Source organism: Poromitra crassiceps (assembly GCF_964638095.1).
Source record: "Poromitra crassiceps genome assembly, chromosome: 2".
NCBI classification, from domain to species: Eukaryota; Metazoa; Chordata; class Actinopteri; order Beryciformes; family Melamphaidae; genus Poromitra; species Poromitra crassiceps.
In genome coordinates, this window is record NC_139624.1 from 44,119,029 (window position 1) to 44,146,906 (window position 27,878).

General features: G+C 42.6%; 1 protein-coding gene across 3 annotated transcripts in view; it reads right to left on the reverse strand.

Moving 5' to 3' along the window:
* Positions 1-27,878, reverse strand: part of upf2 (UPF2 regulator of nonsense mediated mRNA decay) — a gene marked incomplete at its 3' end in the record, with an annotated part of 97,066 nt that overhangs the window by 31,101 nt on the left and 38,087 nt on the right. For all 3 annotated transcript variants that reach the window (XM_083654510.1, XM_083654509.1, XM_083654511.1), the window contains exons 6-15: positions 25,010-25,159; positions 24,579-24,682; positions 22,112-22,197; positions 21,734-21,842; positions 19,915-20,028; positions 19,716-19,832; positions 17,755-17,940; positions 8,886-9,089; positions 5,541-5,816; positions 4,532-4,715 (exon numbers count right to left, since the gene is read on the reverse strand). In XM_083654510.1, the coding sequence (XP_083510636.1) occupies positions 4,532-4,715; positions 5,541-5,816; positions 8,886-9,089; positions 17,755-17,940; positions 19,716-19,832; positions 19,915-20,028; positions 21,734-21,842; positions 22,112-22,197; positions 24,579-24,682; positions 25,010-25,159 (1,530 nt within the window). The remainder of the gene's footprint in view (positions 1-4,531; positions 4,716-5,540; positions 5,817-8,885; positions 9,090-17,754; positions 17,941-19,715; positions 19,833-19,914; positions 20,029-21,733; positions 21,843-22,111; positions 22,198-24,578; positions 24,683-25,009; positions 25,160-27,878) is intronic.

Genomic DNA, 27,878 nt, shown 5'->3' on the forward strand with positions numbered 1-27,878 from the left:
TTGACAATTTACATCTGTCTGTCTTCTGCCCTGTGCTGACAATTTACATGTCTGTCTTCTGCCCTGTGTTGACAATTTACATCTGTCTGTCTTCTGCCCTGCGTTGACAATTTACATCTGTCTGTCTTCTGCCCTGTGCTGACAATTTACATCTGTCTGTCTTCTGCCCTGCGTTGACAATTTACATCTGTCTGTCTTCTGCCCTGCGTTGACAATTTACATCTGTCTGTCTTCTGCCCTGTGCTGACAATTTACATGTCTGTCTTCTGCCCTGTGTTGACAATTTACATGTCTGCCTTCTGCCCTGTGTTGACAATTTACATATGTCTGCCTTCTGCCCTGTGTTGACAATTTACATATGTCTGCCTTCTGCCCTGTGCTGACAATTTACATCTGTCTGTCTTCTGCCCTGCGTTGACAATTTACATGTCTGCCTTCTGCCCTGTGCTGACAATTTACATCTGTCTGTCTTCTGCCCTGCGTTGACAATTTACATGTCTGCCTTCTGCCCTGTGTTGACAATTTACATCTGTCTGTCTTCTGCCCTGTGCTGACAATTTACATCTGTCTGTCTTCTGCCCTGCGTTGACAATTTACATCTGTCTGTCTTCTGCCCTGCGTTGACAATTTACATCTGTCTGTCTTCTGCCCTGTGCTGACAATTTACATGTCTGTCTTCTGCCCTGTGTTGACAATTTACATGTCTGCCTTCTGCCCTGTGTTGACAATTTACATATGTCTGCCTTCTGCCCTGTGTTGACAATTTACATATGTCTGCCTTCTGCCCTGTGCTGACAATTTACATCTGTCTGTCTTCTGCCCTGCGTTGACAATTTACATGTCTGCCTTCTGCCCTGTGCTGACAATTTACATCTGTCTGTCTTCTGCCCTGCGTTGACAATTTACGTGTCTGCCTTCTGCCCTGTGTTGACAATTTACATCTGTCTGTCTTCTGCCCTGTGCTGACAATTTACATGTCTGCCTTCTGCCCTGTGCTGACAATTTACATCTGTCTGTCTTCTGCCCTGTGCTGACAATTTACATGTCTGTCTTCTGCCCTGTGTTGACAATTTACATCTGTCTGTCTTCTGCCCTGTGCTGACAATTTACATGTCTGCCTTCTGCCCTGTGTTGACAATTTACATCTGTCTGTCTTCTGCCCTGTGCTGACAATTTACATGTCTGCCTTCTGCCCTGTGCTGACAATTTACATCTGTCTGTCTTCTGCCCTGTGCTGACAATTTACATGTCTGTCTTCTGCCCTGTGTTGACAATTTACATATGTCTGCCTTCTGCCCTGTGTTGACAATTTACATATGTCTGCCTTCTGCCCTGTGCTGACAATTTACATCTGTCTGTCTTCTGCCCTGCGTTGACAATTTACATGTCTGCCTTCTGCCCTGTGCTGACAATTTACATCTGTCTGTCTTCTGCCCTGCGTTGACAATTTACATGTCTGCCTTCTGCCCTGTGTTGACAATTTACATCTGTCTGTCTTCTGCCCTGTGCTGACAATTTACATGTCTGCCTTCTGCCCTGTGCTGACAATTTACATCTGTCTGTCTTCTGCCCTGTGCTGACAATTTACATGTCTGTCTTCTGCCCTGTGTTGACAATTTACATCTGTCTGCCTTCTGCCCTGTGCTGACAATTTACATGTCTGTCTTCTGCCCTGTGTTGACAATTTACATGTCTGCCTTCTGCCCTGTGCTGACAATTTACATCTGTCTGCCTTCTGCCCTGTGTTGACAATTTACATCTGTCTGCCTTCTGCCCTGTGCTGAGAATTTACATATGTCTGCCTTCTGCCCTGTGCTGACAATTTACATATGTCTGCCTTCTGCCCTGTGCTGACAATTTACATATGTCTGCCTTCTGCCCTGTGCTGACAATTTACATCTGCTACATTTATGCTTCACTTAGCAGCAGCCTACCTTGTTATTCATCAACATCATCGGCCCAGAAGGAACATTTCTGCCAATACGACATGCCGATAAAATGACTTAAATTCACATTATTGTACAAACATTATTTATTTGTTTTGCAACTTATATATATATATAATAGGTCAAATTTACCCTGGCCTGGTTGTGGTGGCTATTGTCAGGATTGTCTCGGGGAGAGCATCATCCAAGTCTGTTTAAGGAGGATGAATCTTACAGTTTTGTTTGAAAGAAAATGTTACCTAAATAAATAAAAATATGGCATGTTTTACACAACCTAAGTTGAAGTAGTTTTTTTATTTTGTCGTGAATGTGTATATTTTGAAAAGCATTGTATTTATGTCTGCATCTGCCAGTGGGCCATCACGATAAGACTAGGCATAATAATGTCTTAATTCCACTACAGGAGAGAGTTGCTGTCTGAAATCAGGTGGAAAAGATTTGCTCATGTATTGGTAAATGGCCAAAAGAATTGGAAAATATCGTCATATCGGATACCAGAAAAAGAAATCCAATATCGTGCATCCCTAATATAAGAAATAACAAAATTGCAATGCAATAAATCACATTATTAGAAAGAACAGTCAGGTGGTAATGATGTCACGCCAGTCCAAACTTTTAAAGTGAGATTTTGATTGGATTACACATAAGTTTGTATGAATATGTTATCCTAATGATCAACATCAGACTATTTTTTATTATTATTATTCATTGACCTCTGTTTCAAAAGAATTGTAGTCTCCCACTCTCTGAACAGGCAATCAGATAAATCTCAAAAGAGAGAGGAGCCATTCGGGCGTGTATTTTTAGAGGAAGTTTACAACATAACAGGATCCAAATGATATATCATTGAATATTATTGGCATGCACCCCCCATATTATAATCTCAAAATTTGATTTGACTATGGTTATAATAGAAAATAATTTCTAAGATATTTACATTCACAAAATTAGGAGGAGCAAGGAACACTTTCCTTCAAAACACCCTGCAACTACATAAGTAATGCATTAGTCACTAATGCATGCAGGGGTGGGCAACTATTTTTCGTGGGGGGCCACATGAGAAACCCAGATTATTGCCGGGGGCCGAACAAATATTGTCATGCCGTAACCCATGGATGGGCAACTTTGATGATAGAGAGGGCCACAAAAACAATTGCTGAGGGCTGAACGGCGCCAGCACGAAAAATTTGGGGCATTTGAAGCCAGGTTTAGAGGAATAACTCATTTTAAATGAACAATTGTGATGTCTTTATTCAGTCTTAACCACCAATATTTGATCATTTTCCTCACTCACTCCTATGTCACCACCTGCTCTCCCTGCAGGGCTTGAAATTAACTTTTTTCACCACCTGCCAATATGGCTGCTAAAGTTACCAGCCAATTAGAATTTCCACTAGCCGAAATGTTTTTCTTGAAATAAACCAGAATATGAGTGGGTTAATTTAAGCATAAGTATCAGTAAGTGGCCCGGGATTCTCAAAGCCTGTGTTGAGGGTCACACAAGAACAAAAATGCACTCTTGAAGCTAAATAAATCCAAAACCAACAAGTTAATTATTTAAATTTCTACTTCAATGTAGAACAGTCATTTCTTACACACTTTTAGCCTTTTAGTCATAAATATTATTGAAAGATATTCCATATTCCAGACTGAAATGCTATAACAGAAGAGTATTGCCCAGAATGACATGAATATTTGGACACTTATTCAGCGGGTATATTGCATGTTGCGTTCAAGTGCACTGGAAAAAAAAAAAAAAAAATTGGCATATGTTGCCCATGTATGCATTAGTGGCAGATATATTAAACGTCATTGGTTTTAGTTCCCGATTATCAGACACCCAAAAATCCTGTATGGGCTGGGCGCTGCAGTGTGGGCAGGACTGGCAGCTGTGACGGTCGCTGTTAGGTATGTGTATAGATGGGCTGAACCTGTCTGACAGAGACAGAGAGACGAGAGAGAGAAGAGTGATGTAACGCCAGCAGGGGAATGCTGCTGAGCCGGGGAGAGAGTGGCTGGACCTGCCAGGCTGGCTGCCTGCTACACTTACACAGGCACGCTCTAATTACATGCTTATTGGTGGAGACAATGCACAATTGACCTTTTTCCCAGCAGCCATTTTCTGTCTAAAAGGCAGGAAGTAACACAGGTGCAAGCAAAACATTAATGAGAGGTTCCAACTTCCAATCCATTTAGGTGTTCCGGGCCCTCGTTAATGTTTTGGTTGCACCTGTGTTACTTCCTGCCTTTGAGACACAAAATGCCTGCTGTGAAAAGGGTGAATTGCATGTGTGTGTAGCCAGGTGCATTACAGTGTTATTTTTCACTTTGTATTATTATTAATGAGAAAGACTAGATAGATTGGCTGAAAGCCTGCTGTAACCAACACAAAATTTTTGGAAACTCCAGTAGCCAAATGCAGGCCATCTGTTTAAAAGTAAATAATCCCAAAGTATCAGAAAGTAATCAGTTATATTACTTTAATATTGTGATACTTGGATTACGTCACCGATTACAATTCTTAAGAGGTAATTGTATCGGATTACATTTTTAAAGTAACCCTCTCAACCCTGCTGCCGGCGTACCTAGTTTGACGAGCACCTCCCTCTCCAGGTCGGTGACCTGTTTGGTGGCTTCCTCCAGGGAGCAGCTGAGCCTCATCTTGGGCCTGAGCAGCTCCAAGGTGTCGCTGATCATATAGTCGATGTCTATGGGGAACGGGTGGTCCTTGTTCCACACATCTATGCTCTTCTTCCACCAGATGTAGCGCTGTAAGGACACAAATCATGTCAGGCAACAACTTCACTATAGAGGTCTAATCTGCCTCCGTTGAATTGATGCTGATATGAGCCACAGCTACACAGAGAGAGGTTTGCTTGGTTGCTTATAATGTTGGCTAGGAATTAAAGCTAATTTTGCTGCTAAGTTGATTTGTACAGCACTGTATCAGCTAAATGCCTAAAATATAAAATCCCAGAAGCTATGTTTCTACCCAAGTGCAAATAGTGCAAAAAATATATAAATGCAAATACTGTGCATTTCCCTCTGCTGAGTTGAAGTGAATAAATAGACTTCCTGAACATCACTTGGTTAGTACCATTCAGAATACTGGGCAAGTTCTGAGTGTTCTTTAGTTTTGCCTAATGTTGGCTCTATTTCATGCTTTCGTCCAAAGATAAAAACAAAAACATGCAGTTGGCAATATACTAGTATACCTACTACGGTCATACCAAGTAAGGAGACTTATACTGTACATGGGAGACACAATGTCATCTCAAGGAGATGTGCTAGACAGATATTTTACACACAACATTTCAAAACATCCAACACCACAGTTGGAACCATGCATCGGGTTGATCATGCCAGGCCTACGTCTTATTCTTTTTCCTTATTTTTTGTTTGAGGAATGTCTCCATCGCTAGTTATCTTCAGCAACAACAACTCGACTCAAGTCTGCTTCAAGCCAGCATAACAACATTTTTGAGATATTTAATTAATCGTATAAAACAAAAATTCTGACGTTTCCATTCAGCTTCTCTGATTGGTTGAAACATAATTTGAAAAAAAAAAGAGCTACACTGGAAGCAGACATGCCTGGAAGTAGATGAGGAAACAGTCCAGCTTCCTCTTGCTGGAGCCTCGGTCAAAGTACTGGCCGCAGGTGTCGAGCAGGGTGCAGACCAGCCGGATGCGGAAGAGGTGCTCGGGCGGGTCCAGATGGCTGGGGCTGCCGTCCTGGTTCACCCCGAAGGAGATGAAGGAGAAGAGGGTCCGGAAGATGACTGCCGACTCCACCATGCGGTAGTTGTAGAGCTCGCCCAGGAACTTGGCACTGCTGATGCGCCGTTGGTTGAACTTGGGCTGGTTGACCTGGGGATGGAGAAGCGTGTGTGTTACAGTTAGATCTAGGAAAGCCCATAATGTGAAATGAGCAATGAGACATTTTGATTGAATTACACACAAATATGCACAAATATATTTTATGCTTAAAGACGGCCTGAACCCATGTGGCGCGAGGCTCGGAGACGTATCTGACTGAAAACCATCTGAGAACAAATCTTGTCTGAGATGACAGAGAGTTGAGAGGCGGGCCATAGCGTTCAATGATTTGATGTGACAATTCTGGGGCCTGGATGACATCAGCGTGACAGCGTGACATCATGACACTGCAAAACACCCGGAACCGCGGAAGTTAACTAGTATGAGTCCTTCCAAACAAACGTTAATATCTCAAAAACTATACATCACATCGCATATATTTTGACATTCTGAGTGAGAGCAGAAGTAGCTCAAGAGTGTGATGTATATGCATGTCGTGTTAAAGTTGTGTGAACTGTCACAGTTTTTGGCCAGTGTGTGCGCATGCGCCACGGCGGCCTGTCATCTCCACTCATCCATACAATTTGCGTGCCCGACCAGGGGACCGACCTGGGGACCACCTGCGTGCCGAATCTGGTCTGGTCGTCCCACTGGTCACCGCTGTATGGCGCTGTACTCCACTTTCAAGTTCTTGCCACGGTAAGTGTATGCCACTGCCACTAGTGCATTATGGCCGTGTGTCCACTGAGTGTGAACACTGAGTGTGTCCACTGAGTGTGTCCACTGAGTGTGTCCACTGAGCTTCTTTTCCACAGCTCCAGCTTCTTCAGTTTTCCAGTTGTTTCCAATGACGACAGAGCGTGTATAGAGAAAGTTGGGAGCGTTAGAGAAAGTTGTGCACTTGTGTGCCAAGGCAGCACTGGTGTCCCACAGCTGAGCTAACGTTGTTTTCAATCTGCTTAATTCATTGCATATTGCGGGCGGACCAGCGTGTTAACTTGTTAGCTGGTAGCTATCAAGCTAGCTCCAGCTGCTGAGCTAACGTTGTTTTCAACCAGCGTTCTTCCAGCATTTACTTTCTGTCTGCTCCTTGCACCCGGCTAGCAGGGTAAGTCCAAGGTGCCAGAAAACCACAAAATAAACAATGATGCTGATGATGCTGATAAGAATACAATTATATTAGGGATATATGATTCAGTTTCAGTTGTTCTAGCCTCATTGTCTCGTAGCCTATATGGGCGACTGAAGTTTATTTAACCACCTTTTTTGCAATAACAGCACGATGTGAGAAAACTGCCTCAGAAATTACTTTATCCGCTTTTTTGACCAGTGACCACTACAGCACTGCTCCACAGAAAATAAAGAGCTGCATGACGTTTATAACTGATGAACGGTAGGTTCATTTAACACAAGCCAAGTAATGTTAAACTTCCTTTTTTTAGGCTACATTTTCCCCTCCAGATAACATCCCATTCCGCAATCATCCTATGAGAAACATGATATGTGCACGCTTTACCACACCGGCCATATGCTAGGTTTCGACCTAGCCTTGTTATAATGTAAACAGGGTCAGCCGGCTAGAGTCAGACGCTCAAGCTCAGGCTCCCTAGGGTCCCATTGCCATCGTTTACAAAAATGCTGATTGGCTGATCCCTCGTATAGAGGCTGCAATTGTTGTTATCACTCCTTGGTGCGGCGCACTTGATAGCTTGACAACGGTTTGTTAGCCATGCCCGTGGCGCTGTTTATTGGCGCTGATTGGCTAATCGTTAGTCCCCTCATTCAACCGAACGTTTTTTTTCAACCGAGGAAATGGCCATTTCAATGCCAGACCAGAAGCAGTCAACTGGGTAGATCCAAAGGTCTAGATCGGGCAAACAGTTCATCACGTGCTCGTCAACATGTCAGCATGTGGTCTTGCTGCCGTCAGAGCCGAGGTGACACCACGAAGCATGGTGCAAAGCCACATGACTGCATCTTAAGTAGAGGCATACAGTGCTGTCACCGTCAGAGCCTGAGGGCTAACTTCACCGATGTGTGACACTATGAAGCCTGGTGCGAAGCCACATGACTGCATCTTAGGTAGAGGCATACAGTGCTCTCACGTGGCTCGCAGCATGGACACACGCTTCATAATCATGACAGTAACATGTTACTTCATCTTCCTACTACGGTCAAACATGTCAATCAAGATTAGCACCTGTTATTCTTTGTGTTCCTGTCCTCTCTCTGTTCCTTCTACTCCTCAACGCCCACAGAACGCTCCATAATATAGTACATTATACAACAGTCAATTTGATTGGACAAGAGGCATTCCATGCCTGCTGATATACAGTATAAGAGCTTCACAGTACATGTGTCACTCCACTTCACAGGTGTTTTAATGTAACCGTTGATTACACATGACGACATCTAGCGACAGCACAAATATGGATATATTATGAGTGGTAAGCTGAAATCGTCTGTGGTAACCTCAAATTAGCTATCTTAGTTAGCTTGCAGTTGGGAAACAGTTTACCACTGCTTGGCAACACTTGTTAGCGGAGACAAATAACAGACAAAAAGCATCTGTTGTCTGAAATTACTTTTGAAAAAATACTATTATTGATGACTAGCTCTGTTATACAACTGTTGTATGAAACCAATATCACCCTTGAGGTTGTGTATATCAGCACGTCTGTTATTATCTGCGGGACTCTACTCTACTTCTACTAGGTCACGGCTGACCAATTTGGGGCCCGCGGGCCAAACTTGTCCCACACTCAGCTTGTTTTGGCCCTCCATGGTTTTGAAAGAAAGAAAGAATCTCGGACAATATTACTGTTTTTCAGAGGCTGTGGCATGCTCATCTTTTAAGCTAGCTTGATCATACTTTTACCATATGAAAACTAGAAAACCTATTTTAGATTTAGAATGTAAATTGTCTATAAAATAATCTAATTTAATGTAAAAAAAAAAATCCCACATAACATCAACATTTATTTTTTCCCCACGGCCCTCCATCCAGATTCATTTTGGCCCTTCATAGAATTTGGCCACCTCTGGGTAGAAGTATAAGTGGATCACATCATCAGTGAAGATGCCATCATTTTCCCCATGAACTCCCCTTCCCCTCCTCACCTCCATGCCCAGGCGGATGTCCTCCAGGACACCATCCACCACGTGGATGCCCACGTCCTCCTGGTAGGCCACCAGGCCGGCCAGCAGGTTGGCCACACAGTGGATGCTGTTGTACTTGACATTCCAGATGTTGACCATGCAGCAGATCAGGTAGCTCTTGATCTCGGGGTCCTGCCAGGGCAGCTTACGCATCTGCCTCAGCACCTGGGGACAATACATTCTGTATACTTCAGGTTTTGGCCGCTATGATGTAGTATGCTTGCATTCAAACTTGGTATTTCTAATTAATGCCATTTATGAAAAAGAAATTAAAAGTCTGAAATGTTGTTCACACCATAATTCTGCACTATTATTAATAGAGTAAGAGACTTTAGTGCCTGAACAAAGATACGGAACTTGCCAAATGAAATGTCAATAAATTTGCAGCCAAAACATAGCCTAGTTCGATAAATACACATTACACACAACCACAACTGAGAAAACACCATGAGGTCCATTTCAATTTGAATAGACAGAACAGAAGATAGACAGAATAGGAAATAGACCTGTAGGAACCACTATACACTGCTGGTACATTTGTGGCGATGACATTGGTATTTGAATGTGATCTCAGCTCTCTGGTTCCTTAGTTGCAGCTGCCATCAACACGTCTATGAAGACTGCAGTCATAATAGGCGATCTGGCTTGCTAGTTTCAATGTATTTGCATAAGACAGGGGTTCCCAAACTTTTTCATCTTGGGACCCAAAAGATACATTTTTTGTCTCCCTGGGACCCAAACTCACAAAAAACATATGGTAATGAGTTGCCATGACGACCAGTTGGCGACCCACCCCCCCATGGGTCCGCGACCCATAGTTTGGGAAACACTGGTAAGAAAATGGGATTATGGGACCTCCTGGTGTCCAGGCTCTATGATTCCAATTTGCATAGATTCATGGGTCTGGATGCAAGCGTATCCACTGGCGGTTATTTCGGACAGATACTGTCCGAGATGCCCGATTGGCTGGTCAATGTAGGCCAAAGGTCAAAGGTAACTTTATTATCCCGCAAGGGGAAATTCACATGGTCATCATACACGTCTGTTGTTACAGTACATACTGTAGGTGCAAGGTATATACAAATAAACAAACACACACACACACACACACACACACACACACACACACACACAGAGCAATATAAAATATTTGTAAGTTAAAAATGCAAGGTACACTCTAGAGCAGATGCGATTCCCAAATGTGATGCAATTTCCAAACTAGTGGGCCAAACAGTGGAGATCCTGTTATCAGAAGAAACTAGAAGACCTAAGGCATCCAGTGGTACCAAGCATAATATGCTAGCTTGTCGAGAAAGGGGTTAAATAATAGGGGGGCTGCTCCAAAAAAAATCGATTCTTGAAAGGATCGCGATTCTTAATGCCATGATTCCTGGATCGATTCCCAACTCCCAAGAATCGATTCTTCCTTTTCTCTCATCCCCTCCTGCTTCCCCACAGGCCACCGTCGCTCGACCTTTCACGCTTCCGTAGTTGTAGCTAAAAGGCTAGGCTAACATTAGTAGCTCTAACTTTAACAACAGTTACAGAGCGAAATATGGACTTATTTTTTTCTTACGTTACGTTGCTGACAGTACAGAGGAAGCCCATGGACACAACATAGCCCGTCTGTAAACAATGTTTAAAAGTCGCGCAGGCAAAGGGAGCATGGATGGAAAGGACGCAGACACGTCCAGCTTTGCTAGACCGATAAACATCCCAAATTGTTCAAAGAGCAACAGGTTAGCGAATAGGGATGGTATCGAGCACCGGTATTATTTTGGTACCGGTTCCTGATTGGTCAGTACCAGAGTATTGATAACGTTCTGGACGTTCGGTGCTGCTATCAGTATTTTGTTTTTTGTTTTCTTACCGTCCCTAACGATGACGAAGGCGGCACCAGACGTTTGATGTTGCGTGTTTACACTCTTGTCCTGTCACTATGCTTGCGGCAGGTTTAAAGCAGCTACGAGCAACTTTTTCGATTGTTATTAAACAGTATAAATTTAATATCAATGCATCACATCTTACCTCTAATAGTCGACGAGACCAAAGCCGTGTGTATCTGAGATTGCTCCCTTAGGTGATTATTAAGTCTGTCTAAACTCGCGCCAACAGGGGGCTCTCTAGAGCGACCGGACCGGGTAACCCGGAAGTGAAACGCGGAAGTGAAACCAGGAAGTGAAACGCAGCTGCCTTTTTACGCCGTTTGCGCTGCCTAGCAACATAACATAAACAATGTGAATGCCACGCATACTCGCGGGAACATCTCTCGTTATATTCTAACAGGTTTTTTGGAAGTTATTTTGTGGTTATGGCCGAAGTGGCTGCTGCAAACCGTTTCATTTCAATTCCTGATCTGCCCTGGCTACAGACACACTAACACTGGCCGATTCACTCGGGGTTCAAGCGAGACTACTCTGCGTTGGTATCGTCGACTATTAGAGGTAAGATGTGATGCATTGATATTAAATTTATACTGTTTAATAACAATCGAAAAAGTTGCTCATAGCTGCTTTAAAAGATTTAAAAGATCGGTATTTGGAAGAAAACCTGTTTATGATACTAGGGGGGTCGCGTTGCAGAATCACACAACATGCAGAGTCTGAAAGTGAGCGACTGCCCTGTGATGATACAGAGAAATCTCCGCCTCGCGTTGCACGAACGTCACGGTGCTTTGCTGAATGACATTTTCTGACAGACACAGAATATTATGTGGACTTCACTTTGCCAAGTCTGAATACAGAACAACAAACAGCGATGGTGTTCACTTTACCTGTAACGTTATGCTTGCAGGCAGCTAAGCTAACGCTATCCAGCCATCCATTCAGCAGATAAAGTTGCTCCACAAACTCCACATAACGTAACTCCATCGCGCTGGTTTGTTTAATAATCCTTTGAAAACAGGTGTGATTTATCCAGACTCGAAGAAAACGTTTTGTCAATGAAAACATTCCCAACTAAAGATTGCACCGGCAACTTTGAGTGTCGAGTTTCATTAACGTGCTAACGTGCGCAATGCATGCTGGGTGTTGTAGTAGGTTTCCCCCTTAAGAGTGACATGGGGAAACTCAAACTACAGCCATTTTCTCTTGTCAAAGGGCTCCAATTAAATAATAATAATAGCATACTTCTACCACATAGGTGGCCTAGGTTTAATAAATCATCATATTCACAGCGGTGAAATAAGCCCCCTCAGGAATTTAACTTGTAATAAGTAATAACAAAATAACTGGTGAATCTCTTCGCATCTTCTCGGCATGTCTTTATTTTTTTGCACCAAATTATGGAGATTAGTATCGATAAGAGCATCGATAAATATCTGTATCGATAACCAGTACCGAAACCGGAACCGGTATCGATAAAATCCAAACGATACACATCCCTATTAGCGAACATAATTACATTCCCTCAAATAAGTCAAGTCAAATGAGTTTCATTTCTTTGTGACAAGCAAATGTTTTTCACCATCAGCGTTTGATGAGGAAATGCGCTCAGTACGAGCACAGACCCTCTGCCAAGTAATGTTATTGATTCATAACGCTGTTAAGTGATTAATATCTGGTTGCAAAAATATCAAAGAAATCACATTAACTTAAAGTCGAGCTGAACCCAAAAATTACTTTTCTTTTCTTTTAGTTCAAATACCTGGGTATGCAGTAGGGGTGTCACAATATATCGTCCCACGAAATTTCGCGATAGTAAAACGTCACGATATGTATCGTTGAGATGAAATCTCATATCGCAAAAAAAAAAAAAAAAAAAAAAATCAAAACTTTTTTTTTTTTTTTCAAAAATAGACTAAGAAACGTCTTTGTTTGTTGAAGTTCAATGTGTGGAAAGTAGTTCAGTTGAACAAGTCTCTGAAGAGACACATGAGAAGTTATACAGGAGAGAAACCATTCAATTGAGTTTCTGGCAAAACTGTTTACTTGACAGGAAAAACTGAAGATGCATAAAAAATAGACTAAGAAAAGTCTTGTTGCTTGAGTTTGAAGAAAAACTGAAGATGCATAATGAGAATTTATACTACTGATAAACATTTTAGTTCAAAGTAAATCTAAGTGACGGTGTAACTCATTCTATTTCAAGATAAGCCTTATCTCCAATCTCATGTTTTTTCTAGTTGTTATTGTAATAACAATTTCCCACAACAGCATGTTTTGTATCTGTGCATTTCAAATAAAATACTACTTTTCCAGTCATATATTGTTATTATTCAAGTTTAAAAAAATATTGTTAAAATCGTATCGTATCGTATCGTTATCGTGAACCCAGTATCGTGATACGTATCGTATCGTGAACTGAGTGTATCGTGACACCCCTAGTATGCAGTGCACCTATTTAATAATGTATGCAAAAGAAATCACAAAAATCTAATTTCTTTAGTTTTTCACACTTTTTCACATCAAAAGTTCATTTTTCAAGATTTCATTGATAACAGTAATTTACAGTTTGCTGACGTCACCTAGTACTATCAAATTTCTACCCCATTTCAACCAATCATATCACGACATGCAGCTGTCAATCAAATCTTCATTTCAGGATAATTTTCTCTTCCAAATGAAGTAGAAAATGGCGCCTAGTGCCTGTCATCTGGCAGAATTCCTATCCGATAAACTAACTACTAACTTGGCCAATTGTATGAAACATAAACAAAAAACAAAAACTATAATCTCTAAGAATGCAAAGAAATGTAACTGGCTCGTTAAAACACGCATTCCAGGAATATCGGATTTACAGAAATAGCGTAAATGGCGCGTGCTTGAGAGCGTGTTTGTCAGGGGTCGCCCGTCGGAGATTCCAGGCGGGCGGGCGGGCACCCATGCATCGGATTGTCCGCTCGCCCCGCACGAAGCAGGTGGCTGCCTGGTACTCCGCGTATCCCACTCGCGTAGCACGACAACACGCTCAATCCCACTCGATTTGGGGGTGGAACACGCCATGATTGACCAATGCCAAAGCCAGTCGACAGAATTGTCAAATCAAATCATCGACACGTATATGGTCCGCCTCTCAATTTGTTCTCAGTCTCCGACGCTCACGCTAGTGCATTCCGTTCCGGTTCACCTCGACTTTAAGTATAGGGGACATCAGATCACGGTATACCATGTAAAAGCTTTACAATCAAATGATAATGATGTTTTTCTGCAAATTGGGAGGTTGATTGGGAGGTTGATTCTGGCACTCAATATTAGGGGTGGGCAATATATCGATTTTGTATCAATATTGTGAGATGAGACTAGATGGTCTTAGATGTTGGATATGGCAATATGGTGTAATATGCTCTGTTAATGGAATAAAAAATATATATAATATAAAAAACATATAGGGAAATACATCATCTTAGTCTTGTGTATTGATCAGAGTTGTGATTAAAGGGTTGGGTGGGCCCCGGAAGATTTCCAGATTTCAAAGTGGGCCATTCTTAAGTTTGGGAACCCCTGCTCTAGAGAGTACAGTATACACAGTCAAAATACAAAATGCGATCTAATTCAACAATATACACAGTCGAGATCAGAGTTCCCCAGCCGCTTATCTCTTGTTTAGTGCTCCAATTGCTGTAGGCACAAAAGATTTGCTGTACCTAGTAGGGATGGGCATCGAATTTCGAATTTTCGAATAATCGTTGTTATTATCAAGGTCGACTTTTATTATTGAAATTCGAAATTCAAAAAAAAAAAAAAAAAATGGGTGAAATGTTGCATTGTCTCCCCTGATTCTAAGTATAGTCAAATCGCTTGGTTTGAGCAAGTAAAACAATTTTTATAAGCATTTTAAGCAAGGTTTATGGAAAAATGAATGGCGGATGAAATCCCATGAAGAGGGAGAGGGGGTGACTTTGGCACCCCTTTGGCACTCAGACCTGAGCCTACTAAATATTTAATGAACCACTCATGATTGTCAAAACTGTTTTTTATTTTCGAAAATGTCAATGTCATGTAACATGTTCTTTACTTCAGTGGTGCAATGCTTGTTTGAGCTAAAAATCCACAGCAGAAGCTTTTTATATTAATTAATAAAGCCGTAGACTTAGAATCAGGGGAGACAATGCAACATTTCACTCACACAAAAAAAAAAAAAAAAAAATACATTTTTAATTTTTTTTACATTTTTATTTTTATTTTCGAATTTCGAATTAAATTCGAATTTGGCCAGCGAATTTCGAATAGTGTTTTTGCTAGAATGCCCATCCCTAGTACCTAGTTGTTCTGATTTTTTGCTGCAGAATTCTGCCATTTGACCTGGTGCTCTTACGGAACTTCAGGTGGAGAGGTTGGGTAGGGTCATTGAGGATCTGGTCAGCCTTTTTAAGAGTAAGGTCATCGTACAGCTCTGCTGCAGACACCTGATCGACCCCAATGATCCTACTTGCTGATCATGCTGTTTGGCATGATCTTGGACATGCATGTTGCCAAGGTGTAAATCAGGCCAAAAGACAGAAGGCTCTGTAAGACTGCTGTATAGAACATCTGCAGAATACGACGGTCTACTCTAAAGTGATTCAACCAGGCGATGGGACTACGGTAATCTACAGATGACTCATTACAGAACATGCAGCAACAACACACATTATGTTCAATAGCTTGATAGCTGTTAGCTACATTAGCTAAGCCCACTGCCTGCTGCTGTAACCACTTCACCGGGCCAAAAACGCAACAGTGAGTGACCATGTTAATTAGTTTGAGTTACGCTCTTTCCAGTAAGCCATCAGCTTTGAAATCTGTTGGCCAGTTGTTGAGCTGCCTGCGGCTTGCAGCTAAAGCTAACATTACGGTGTTTGCCGGCCTGTAGCAGACAAAGAGTATTGAAGGCAAGAGACGAAGCTCTTGTGCTTTTTTGACAACAATGCTCCCGCCATGATGTTGCAGTGGAACAACCTATTCGCCTTCGGTTCTTATCAATGTAAGTTCTTTGGCGCAGATCGTCAAAGTCGTACAGCGATTGGTCAAAGAGTTTGATGATTGACAACTAACAGCAACCAATCAGTTGGGGCAACAACAAAAAAGTCACCGAATCTGTTGTGGATAAGCTTGCGTCCAGACCCTTTTGAAGGATTCATAAGGGCTGGATACCAGGCTAGCAGCCAACATGTAGAGATTTAAAGTCAAAGTTATGTTTTCTCAACACTACAACCACTACTTCCTTTCATTCATATTTTACTGTTCAACTAGAACGACCGCAACGCGGACTTATGCCTCCGCCATTAGTTCATTCTACAGTCCAAATCGCCATTTGAGGCAAATTGGAAGAAATTCCGTCAAGGCGCTCCTGAGATGTTGCGTTACAGAGCTTGAAAATTGGGTGTGTGAGGTCACAGTAGGGCTGTGCGATTAATCGATTTTGAATCGTAATCGAATGAATTAGTTAGGACGATGTTAAAAAAAAAAAAATCGTAAAATCGTTTTTTTTTTTTTTTTTTTTAATTTTCACTTTAACTAGGGTAATTACGTTACGCGGGGCGGCTCTCTCTCATGTACGCATGCTGCTACTTGTCCATTCTCCCAGCTGTAAAGTCTCTCTAGAGGCTGTGATACTGGCTACTAAAGACAGCAGCGCAATGGACTTACGGTATTTCAACACCTCCGACCAAAAAGCAGAGAGTGAGCACTGAGCGCAGCTTGTTGCACTGCGGGCTGTAGCCTACAAGATAACGATTGCCACAACACACTCACGCGCGCACACGAACACAGACGTTCGATGAAACCTTGCCTTTACAGTTCACATAATAACAAAACAACACGTGAGGCCACTGAGTACTGATAGATTGGCTGTATTCATGGCTGTAACTTAGCAGCCTCAGCTGACTCACCTGTCCCTGTGTGTCTGAATTTCCCCCTAACTGCTATCGCAGTTCCACGCATTCCTGTTGTGACTTTGTGTTATTCTAGTACAGATATCAGATAACTCCGAGCACGGGTGGTCGGAGTTAGACACTAATTATCTCACGGAGGAACACGCAAATCCACCAGTGTCAAGTTAGCAAGCGCAAGCCAGGAAGTTAAGCATAGCAGCGGCAAGCTAAAACAGGAAGTTGAGTTGTTCTGCCTTCAGAGTAAAAGCGTAAATTGTCAATTATGGAAAAAAGGGGGAAAAAGAGCTCTGCAGGGCAACAAATGTTTAAAGAAGTATAATAGTATAATAAATCGAAATCGAAATCGAAAATCGAGTTTTGAGAGAAAAAATCGTCAATTTTAGTTTTAGGCAAAATCGCACAGCCCTAGGTCACAGTGACCTTGAACTTTGACCACCAAAATGTCCTTGAGTCCAAGTGGACATTTGAGGCACATTCGAAGAAATTCCATCAAGACATTCCTGAGATATCGCGTTAACAAGCTTGAAAATGGCATTCGAGAGGTCACAGTGACCTTGACCTTTGACCTTTGATAATCAAAATGGAATGAGCTCATCCTTGCGTCCAAGTCGATGTTTGAGCCAACTCAGAAGAAATTCTATCAAGCCGTTCTTGAGATATTGCGTTAACGAACTTGGGAATGGCGTTCATGAGGTCATAGTGACCTTGAGCTTTGCCCTTTGACCACCAAAATCTAATCAGATCATCCTTGAGTCTAAGTCGATGTTTGAGGCAAACTTGATGAAATTCCGTCAAGGTGTTCCTCAGATATCGCGTTAACGAACCTCGTACGGACGTACGGACAACCCGGATCCATAATGCCTCCGGCCTGGCTATCGCCGACGGAGGCATAATAAAACCGTTTTAAAGAGATCAGGAATGGAATAGTCAATTTCAAATCATCACAAGAATTGCTTGTTAAGTGCTTGTTAGTCAAGTAACAAACTACAGTGTCTCCAGTCATATCAGGTCCTGTACCTTCTCCGTGGTGACCTTGGACAGGTCCTTGTAGAGCAGCTTGCGGATGTACTCCTGCAGCGGGGGTCTCTTCTTCTTCACAGTCTTCTCCATGGGCGGGGGGTTGCAGTAGTAGTAGGCATTCTCCACCATGGTCACGTAGCGCGCATCCAGATGCTGCGCCTGCTTTTTACGCATCATTTGCTCCTGGGACGCAGAGAGGAATTGACAAAATATCAGTTTCCATGAACAGTTTCCTTACAACAAAATATTCCACAGTCATAATAATATGGCTCAAAAGAAGAAGGTAGAGCAAATAAGGGAATTCCTTTTCATATGCATGAACTTCTGTAGCCCTGCTAATGTGAATACAACACACATGGTGCACACACATCCTGTACTGTCTATACAGAGTTCTTTTTTTTTGCTGTATCCTGTAGACCGAATCACTGTTTGTTTACAATATCTTTCAGGTAGAAAACTCCTGCATCATGTCACGTATGCACAATTTAATGGTGTTGAGCAAAGGCGGGCAAGGAACAACTGAGATAAAGAGCAAATGGTGAAGTCTACTCTAAAATGCATGTTTGATGCTTTCATATCTCATTAATAACAACACTTTCACTAACGTTAGTTTGGAGACCTCATTTACCTGTTGGGCCACAGATTAAAGAGAACTAAAGTTTGAGTTTACCCAAAACTAGCAGTTAGTCTGACCAGCCTGTCACTGTTGGGTAGATCTGGTTTTTCAAAGATGCTAACACAGTAGGCTACAGAAAATAAGCACAGCAGAAACGTCAGATAGGTCAGACCACCGTGTTTAACTACTACAGGAGGGGTTCCCAAACGTAAGAATGCCGCGGCCCACTTTGAAATCGGAAAATCTTCCGGGGCCCACCCAACCCTTAAATCACAACTCTGATCAACACACGAGACTAAGATGATGTATTTCCTTATATGTTTTTTATATTATATATTTTTTATGCCCATGGGTAAATCGCATTTCAGCAGCATCATAATAGACCTGTGACCTTGCGCTAACAACAATAGTCATTTCCGGGTAGACAACTGGAGATTGATTTGAACTGCGGAGATATCGGCAAACTTGTTTGTTCATTTCTGTTGTCATTTTCAGGCATAACTGTAACATTTAAAGATATATACCATAGTACAGTGATTCCCAAACTGTGGGCCGTGGAGGTACTACAGGGCAATCAAATGGCTGTAGAAGAGTCATTTTTAAAACTACAGTGGAGATCCTGTTATCAGAAGAAACTAGAAGACCTAAGGCATCCATTCATTGGTACCAAGGATAATATGCTAGCTTGTCGGGAAGGGGGGTAAGTAATGCTCAAAACAGGTTAAATTTATCTGAATGTACCCATGAGTCTCCCCTTTACAGATAACAAGGGCGTCGTTTTGGTCTCGCCCCCCCTGCCCCCCCGATTTTTTTATCCCATTTTTATCCCCCTATAGTGCTAATTTTAATTTGTTTATCCTGGTTGCTGCTCCACCCTCTGCCGATCTGGGGAGAGCCGAAACTGGCTCCATGCTTCCTCCGAGAGTAGTAGTGGCAGTAGCCAGCCGCTTCTTTTCACCTGACAGGGGAAGCTTCACCGGTAGGACATAGCACGTGGGAGGATCACGCTATTCCAACGAGTTCCCCTCCCTCCAAACAGGTGCCCCGAACGACCAGAGGAGGCACCACTTCAGCGACCAGGATATTGCATGTTTTGGTGAGGGGTTCCTATATGAAGGAAACCCCCAGGGGGCACGGGGAGAACATGCAAACTCCACACAGAAAGGCTCTTTTGACGACCCCACCTGGGCGGTGGGCACTCGAGGACATGCGGATGGGCACGCACTCCTTCAGCGCTCACAGCGTCCCAGGTGGGAATCGAACCCAGGACCTTCTAGCTGTGAGGCGACAGCGCTACCAATCTCAATCTTTTTCCTGTGTGTGTGTGCTCTTGGGTGTATACCAGAAGAACGCTGGTACGCAGGTGGGATTCAGGGGACCTGAAGAGGAAGCGGCCGCATGTCTCCAGCAGGGTGCACGCCATCTCGATGTGATGATGGGAGAAATCAGACAGCAGCATCTGTTGGACCACACGCACACACATTCAACAACTTGTTTGTTCATCCACTAAACACAAAGGTTTAGACAGATTATCCACCCACCTTGAGACAATGCAGCGTGTCGGTTTTGGAGAACATCTTGAACTTGGCAAGCTCCCCAATGAATCTGACAGTTTTATTTTTTGTTTCAATGTTGATCTGATCCTTCTTCCGAATCTATGGGGAAATATCAGTGAAGCAACATAAGCCACCAATTCAAACATAGAATAGTGATCTGCAACATTTTCATATAAATAAATAACAGTTCTGCTATTCTCCATCCACAACTGATTGATTTAACCTGTAGTCCAGCGGTTCCCAACCTTTTCCGACTCAGTGCCCACAAGTTGAAAATCTCAAAAAATGTCTGCAGCCCACATCTGACCGTAAACAGTATGGAGGCCAAATAATGCAAGCACTTTTTATTCCAACGATAAAAGGAGCTGTCCATCAGCACCGCACAGAAATCAGAAACTAAACATGAGGGACTATCTGCAATAGCTGGCATGCAAACTCATGGAGAGTGAAGAATGTGACAGATGACAGAGCAGACACAAAATCACTCAGAAATCATTCACCTAAGTGCCCTATTTTGTGATCAAAAAGGTGATTGTCACCTAAAGGTGAATAGTTTGCATCCCTGAATAGGCTAATTAATGAATAATTGATTACAAATTAAATAACAGTATCATTTAACACGTTCACTGCCATTGATGAGATATCTCGTCTTAAAAAATCCAACGGTTGACTGCCAATGACGAGATATCTCGTCTTAAAAAAAAAAAAAAAAAAAAATTTGACGGTGGGACGTGGATCAACGCCCCCCACGTCTCCTATAAAAATATTGGAGCCACCGAACGTGTACAACCCATGCCACCGACCCACTAAGTGGCGACAGTGCTCTCCAGACTAGAAAAAGCCGAGCCAAAACTGCAGGGGAACGCGCGAGGAAACCATTCTCTCATACTGTAAAATGGATTGGCGAAAACGCTTTCGCTTTCGCGCATTATCGCGCTGGGAGCTGGCGGTGGGGGATTGCAAATTTGCATAATAGATTATGCGTGCAACACACTTTGAAACACCCGCAGAAAGCCCACAATCGCACGCAGCTTCATTGCAGCTGAGCTCACAACCGAAACGACTCATGCAGACTCGCCCAAAGAGCAGCCGCCAGCAGCCAGGCAGCACAGACAGGCAGAGCCTCGCTTGTGACAAACGCTGCAAAGCCACCAGAGACACACCCACGGAGGGAGGAGTTTGAAGGAGAGGGGGGTTTCCTGCTGCTATGGAGGAAATTACTGTTCAAAACTATTGTTTAGATGTCTGACGTCTTACGCCAAAAATAAATGGTTAAAGTGACTGTTCTATCGAATTTCACAAAAAGCCATTTATCTCAGAATAAATTTTCAGACGCTGAAACCATGCTGTATTCTACTGCTAATGCCTACATAACTACTAACTCTACAAACTAACTCTTTTAGACAGAGAAAGCACACATTCTATTAGTTCTTTTGAGATCATTTGTGTTCACAAAATCTTAGCAGAAAAGAATCCTCGGCTCTTGAAAGATGAGCCAGAATCCTCAAAAAAAAACCTTGGCAGAACCTACCTACAGTATTGAAAAAACGGCTGGCAGTGAATGTGTTAACAATGGAGAAATGCATTCTCATACATAATAATTCTTTTTTTGCCTACATGCCTGCTTTAGCCAGTTTATACAAGCTGTTGCATTCGCTGTTCTAAACATTTGGACTCTGGTTGCTCTTCACTGTGGAAAATCCTCTGCTGGAAAACTGGTGGTTCACAGATTACCATTTTGTAATGCAAAGTCCCCATTAGGTTTTATCCAGTGACACTAATTCAAGTAATAAAGAGGACCTACGTGAAACCTGAAGTCTCCCTTCAGCATGGAGCATAGGTCCTCAGCCACGTCTGACATGCAGGGGTGAAGGGTCGCAACCAGGCGAGAGTAGAAGGGCAGAAGATCCAACCTGCAAGAGAAGAACTGTGAGCGCCCCACTGGTCTTCAGTGCCATAAAACATGAGGATAGCACCACCTGGTGGTGTCAGTCACCATCACATTATAGATATGAACCATGGATTGAGTGCACTACACTGGAGGAGTTTTGGCCAATACGTGTTTTTGAAGGCCGATGCCAATACCCAATACCAATATATTTTTGGATTGATCAGCCAATTTGACCATTTTCACGTGAACCGATACATGAGTCTAGTCTAACCCTGGTGTGTACAGCTTTACCTCTGCCTGGGGACGGTGAAGAGGGCACGGACAAGCTTCCGCCTGTTGGATTTGGTGTTCATGTTCATGCAGAAGTCCATGGCAGCCTGTGAGAATAAACAGTAAACATAAAACAGAAATGACCATTCATGAAATCTCACAGATATTTTTGCCTAATATAAGAAGCAATGAGATTGAATTTCTTTTTGCTTCTCAGTTACTTTTTTAACTGAAATCAGTTAACTTTTTCAGTTGTCATTCTTTATTTCCTAAAACACACCAAGTAAGCCTGCCATTACTATTGTAATGCTTCTCTTTACCTTGTCTATCAGGTCTCTGTTGACACAGTTGTCTTTACCTTGTCTATGAGGTCTCTGTTGACAGTTGTCTTTACCTTGTCTATGAGGTCTCTGTTGACACAGTTGTCTTTACATCGTCTATGAGGTCTCTGTTGACAAAGTTGTCTTTAGCTTGTCTATGAGGTCTCTGTTGACACAGTTGTCTTTACCGTGTCTATGAGGTCTCTGTTGACAAAGTTGTCTTTACATCGTCTATGAGGTCTCTGTTGACACAGTTGTCTTTATCTTGTCTATGAGGTCTCTGTTGACAAAGTTGTCTTTACATCGTCTATGAGGTCTCTGTTGACACAGTTGTCTTTACATCGTCTATGAGGTCTCTGTTGACACAGTTGTCTTTATCTTGTCTATGAGGTCTCTGTTGACACAGTTGTCTTTACATTGTCTATGAGGTCTCTGTATACAGTTGTCTTTATCTTGTCTATGAGGTCTCTGTTGACAGTTGTCTTTATCTTGTCTATGAGGTCTCTGTTGACACAGTTGTCTTTACATTGTCTATGAGGTCTCTGTATACAGTTGTCTTTACCTTGTCTATGAGGTCTCTGTTGACACAGTTGTCTTTACCTTGTCTATGAGGTCTATGTTGACACAGTTGTCTTTACCTTGTCTATGAGGTTTATGACACAGTTGTCTTTAGGGATGCACCGATCCACTTTTTTCACTTCCGATCCGATCCCGATACCTGAATTTTGATATCTGCCGATACCGATATTATGCCGATACCAATATTTTTCTTGAATATACAGTATAGGCAAAGATTTGGCCAATTAAAGCAGCTACGAGCAACTTTTTCGATTGTTATTAAACAGTATAATTACAATATTGATGCATCACATCTTACCTATAATAGTAGCTGAGACCAAAGCCGTGTGAATTGGAGATTGCTCCCTTAGATGATTATTAAGTCTGTGTCTGTCTAAACTCGCGTCAACAGGGGGCTCTCTCTCTCTCTCTCTTACCGCCGGACCGGCTAAACCCGGAAGTGAAACGTGGAAGTGAAACCCGGAAGTGAAACGCAGCTGCCTGCCTACCCCGTTCGCGCTGCCTAGCAACATAGCATAACAATGTGAACGCCACGCATACTCTCGCGAACATCTCTCGTTATATTCTAACAGGTTTTTTGGAAGTTATTTTGTGGTTATGGCCGAAGTGGCTGCTGCAAACCGTTTCATTTCACTTCCTGATCTTCCCTGGCCAGACAGACTACACTGGCCGATTCACTCGGGGTTCAAGCGAGACTACTCTGCGTTGGTCTCAGCTACTATTATAGGTAAGATGTGATGCATCAATATTGTAATTATACTGTTTAATAACAATCGAAAAAGTTGCTCGTAGCTGCTTTAAAGATTTTTTTTTATATACCTTGCAAAAAGCAGACAAAATTAAGAAAACATACAAGGCAAAGAAGGATACTATTATACATGGGCAAATTACGGCCAGCGCCCCCCCGTGCGGCCCACGCTGGAATTGCAGAGATTTAGTGCCAATATTGGCACCCGATACCGATATTGGATCGGCCCCATCCCTAGTTGTCTTTACCTTGTCTATGAGGTTTCTGTTGACACCGTTGTCTTTATCGTGTCTATGTTGACACAGTTGTCTTTATCTTGTCTATGAAGTCTCTGTTGACACAGTTGTCTTTAGCTTGTCTATGAGGTCTCTGTTGACAGTTGTCTTTACCTTGTCTATGAGGTCTGTTGACACAGTTGTCTTTACCTTGTCTATGAGGTCTCTGTTGACACAGCTGTCTTTACCTTGTCTATGAGGTCTCTGTTGACACAGCTGTCTTTACCTTGTCTATGAGGTCTCTGTTGACACAGTTGTCTTTACCTTGTCTATGAGGTCTCTGTTGACACAGCTGTCTTTACCTTGTCTATGAGGTCTCTGTTGACACAGTTGTCTTTACCTTGTCTATGAGGTCTCTGTTGACACAGCTGTCTTTACCTTGTCTATGAGGTCTGTTGACACAGTTGTCTTCACCTTGTCTATGAGGTCTCTGTTGACACAGTTGTCTTTACCTTGTCTATGAGGTCTCTGTTGACACAGTTGTCTTTACCTTGTCTATGAGGTCTCGGTTGACAAAGTTGTCTTTACCTTGTCTATGAGGTCTCTGTTGACACCGTTGTCTTTACCTTGTCTATGAGGTCTCTGTTTACACAGTTGGGGAGCTGCTGGATGAAGGCGTCCACTATTAGCTTCAAGTGGGACCCTGTGCTGGCCTCCTCATCCTCTTGTTCTTCATACACACACAAAATACAGTGTAATCATGAAGGTAGATGTTTAATCCCCATAAAATAAACCAAAAACTGCACATACAAAAACAACAGGACAATAAAAAGATTTGAGATTCAGTGTACAAAAGTACAATGCATTGTGAACAAAAAAGACAAGCAGCATGTAAGACAAAATAGAGCAGATGAGATTATCCTATTGCCAGAATCTGGCATATATTGAAAGGGCTTGTAATATTACAATACTCTCCCGATCCAGTGAAATAGTGAGCGTTAAATGAAGGAGTGTGCCATTTTGTCAGGTGGCATCAAAGGACTACTGTCATCTTTACCTTGCTCGTCCAGAAGTTTCTTGGCCAGCTCTTCATTCTCCGCTTCATCTGGACCTTCCAGTTCAAGAGGCTCGTCAGCAATGTCCAGAGCCTCCAACTCCAGCTCCAGCTCTTCTGTGGTGCTGGCCCCATCCTTCCCCTCTCTGGCATCTGAAGAAGAGAGCACCAGTAACACAGTCAGAAGAAATCTGTGTGTGTGTGTGTGTGTGTGTGTGCGCGTGTTAGGGGTTGTATATTCGTCTACACGTCACCACAAGTTGACTCCTACGGGGAGACGTCGAGGCTAATCGTCAAATGGTTTGAGACTTGCGCAGCCCCAAAGTAGTAAGCTACGTTATTTAACTTAGTATTATGTGGCTTTGCACGTTCGTTGTAGTTTTTCTCGCTATCGGAGCACTTTTCTTGTTGCGAGCATTGTTTACTAACGTTACCGGGATCAGCTGATCCTCTGACAGTGCGGTGTGGCCCACGGTGCTGAGGAGGAAATATGGGGGCTGCACAGGAGGCGGCGATGGTTAAGGAAGAGGAGATATACAATTAAATATACAAATACACGGTTTCTATCCAGAGTTTACCCGGCTTCCAGTCAAATACACGGTTTCTATCCAGAGTTTAGCCGGCTTCCAGTCAAATACACGGTTTCTATCCAGAGTTTAGCCGGCTTCCAGTGAAATACACGGTTTCTATCCAGAGTTTAGCCAGCTTCTAGTCGGTGTGCGTGCACAGCTCTGGGCATTACAGTCAAACTGGGGTTCAGTCAGGTTTCAGATCAGGGCACAGCACAGTTACTGCAGCTATGGCAGTGACAAATGACACAATCAATGCTCTGGATAGAAAGCAAAGCTGTGCAGCCTTATTTGTTGATTTATCAAAGCCTTTTGATTCAGTTGACCATACACTGTTGTTGGCCAGGCTAAGTGATGTCAGTCTCAGTGAAAGGGCAATAGCCTGGTTTAAAAGCTATCTTACTGATAGAAAGCAGTGTGTCTATGCAGACAATCATAAGTCTAGTTTTCTGGAAATCTCTAAAGGTGTGCCCCAGGGCTCAGTTTTGGCTCCTGTGCTGTTCTCCATTTTCATAAATGACCTTGGAAATGGACTGCAGCCAGCGAAGTTGCATCTTTATGCGGATAACACAGTTGTGTACTGTTGTGCTCCCTCTGTGGCTCAAGCAGCGGCAGCACTCCAGACTGCCTTTCAGTCTCTTGAGACCGCACTCGACAATCTTAAGTTGGTCCTGAATGCCCGGAAAACTAAACTGATGATATTCTCCAGAGCTCGCACTCAACCAGTGATATTGATCCAGACTGCTATGGGTAAACCCATTGAGAAAGTCTCGGCTTATAAATACCTGGGTATTTGGTTAGATGACAAGCTGTCTTACAATGTTCATGTAGACAATCTAGTTAAGAAACTTAAACCAATGCTGGGTTTTTATTTTCGAAACAAAGCCTGCTTCCCCTTCAAGATTCAAGATTCAAGATTCAAGATTTTTATTGTCACTCCGTAGTACAAGTATCACATGTGAAATTCTTGTGCTGTAGACTCCGTTACAACATAGTGCAAAATAAAAAATAAAAAAATAAAAACAAGAGGCAACAAGCAATAAAGCAGTAAGACACGCCACAGACAGTGGCGTATTCACTGCACATATGTGCAAATGGCATGAACATACTTTAAACATAATTAAACATAATAACATTCTGTTAGGTGCAAATAGCATATACCTAATTAAACACACTATTGAACATTAGTCATACGTGATGGTAGCAGCTGCAGTGCGGTACAGTACGGCTACTACACTACAGTATTTGTATAGCTTTGAAGCTATACCTTTGAAGCTAGAAAGAAATTGGTGCAGGCTACCTTCCTTTCAAAGCTCGACTATGGTGATGTCTTATATCTGCACGCAGCCTCTTCAGTGTTAAAGAGGCTTTATCCTGTGTATCATGCTTCCTTGCGGTTTATTACCACTGCTAAGGCACTTACTCACCACTGTAGCCTGTATCAATTGGTGAACTGGTCCTCACTTTATGCACGGAGGCAATTTCATTTCCTTGTTTTTATTTATAAGGCTCTTATTGGTAGGCTCCCCCTATACCTTAGTAGCCTGCTCTCCTTCTCTGACCCCATGTATCTGACTCGGTCCTCTAGGTCAGTGGTTCCCAACCTTTTTACACCAAGTACCACCTGAGAAAGTAGTTGGCTCTCCAAGTACCACCATATGACCGACGTTAAAATACAGTCTATTCAGCCAGGCCCGTAGCCAGAGTTTGAGAAATACCGAGGTCATTTTAGCGCGGCGTGGGGGGACCAGGGGGGGCCGTGCACCCCCGGATAGAAAATTTTGTCCATTTTAAAGTAAAATGCTTCAATCTGGTGCACTTTGAGAGCAAAATGAAGAGGCTAGATCTATAAAGAACTACATACATCATGTTAGATTAATATCCTCTTTACTGTGCTGTTGCTTTAAAATGATACAAAAAATAAATGTCTCCCCATATGATATAATTTATATTCTGCATACAGGTCACATGGCAGAATACTGCTCAATTAAATACAATGGCCCATCTACACAAACATCACTTACAGGGAAGTTACTTACCCATTCACTTCAATAGAACTGTCCCAAAAGTCTAGCCCCAATCTAGCCTCAATGCAAAATCTGAATGTTGTGAGTTATCTCTCTTCTATAGCACACAGAGAGGAAGCAAATTGTTGCATTTCCGATCAACTGTCGCATTAAAACATCAATGACAGATTAACACATTGAATGCCAGCCATGTTTTCATTCCTGTAGGTAAGTTGTGCCAAGGGTGTTTTTGACGATTCTGGCTCATTTTAGAAGAGCCGAGGATTCTTTTCTGTT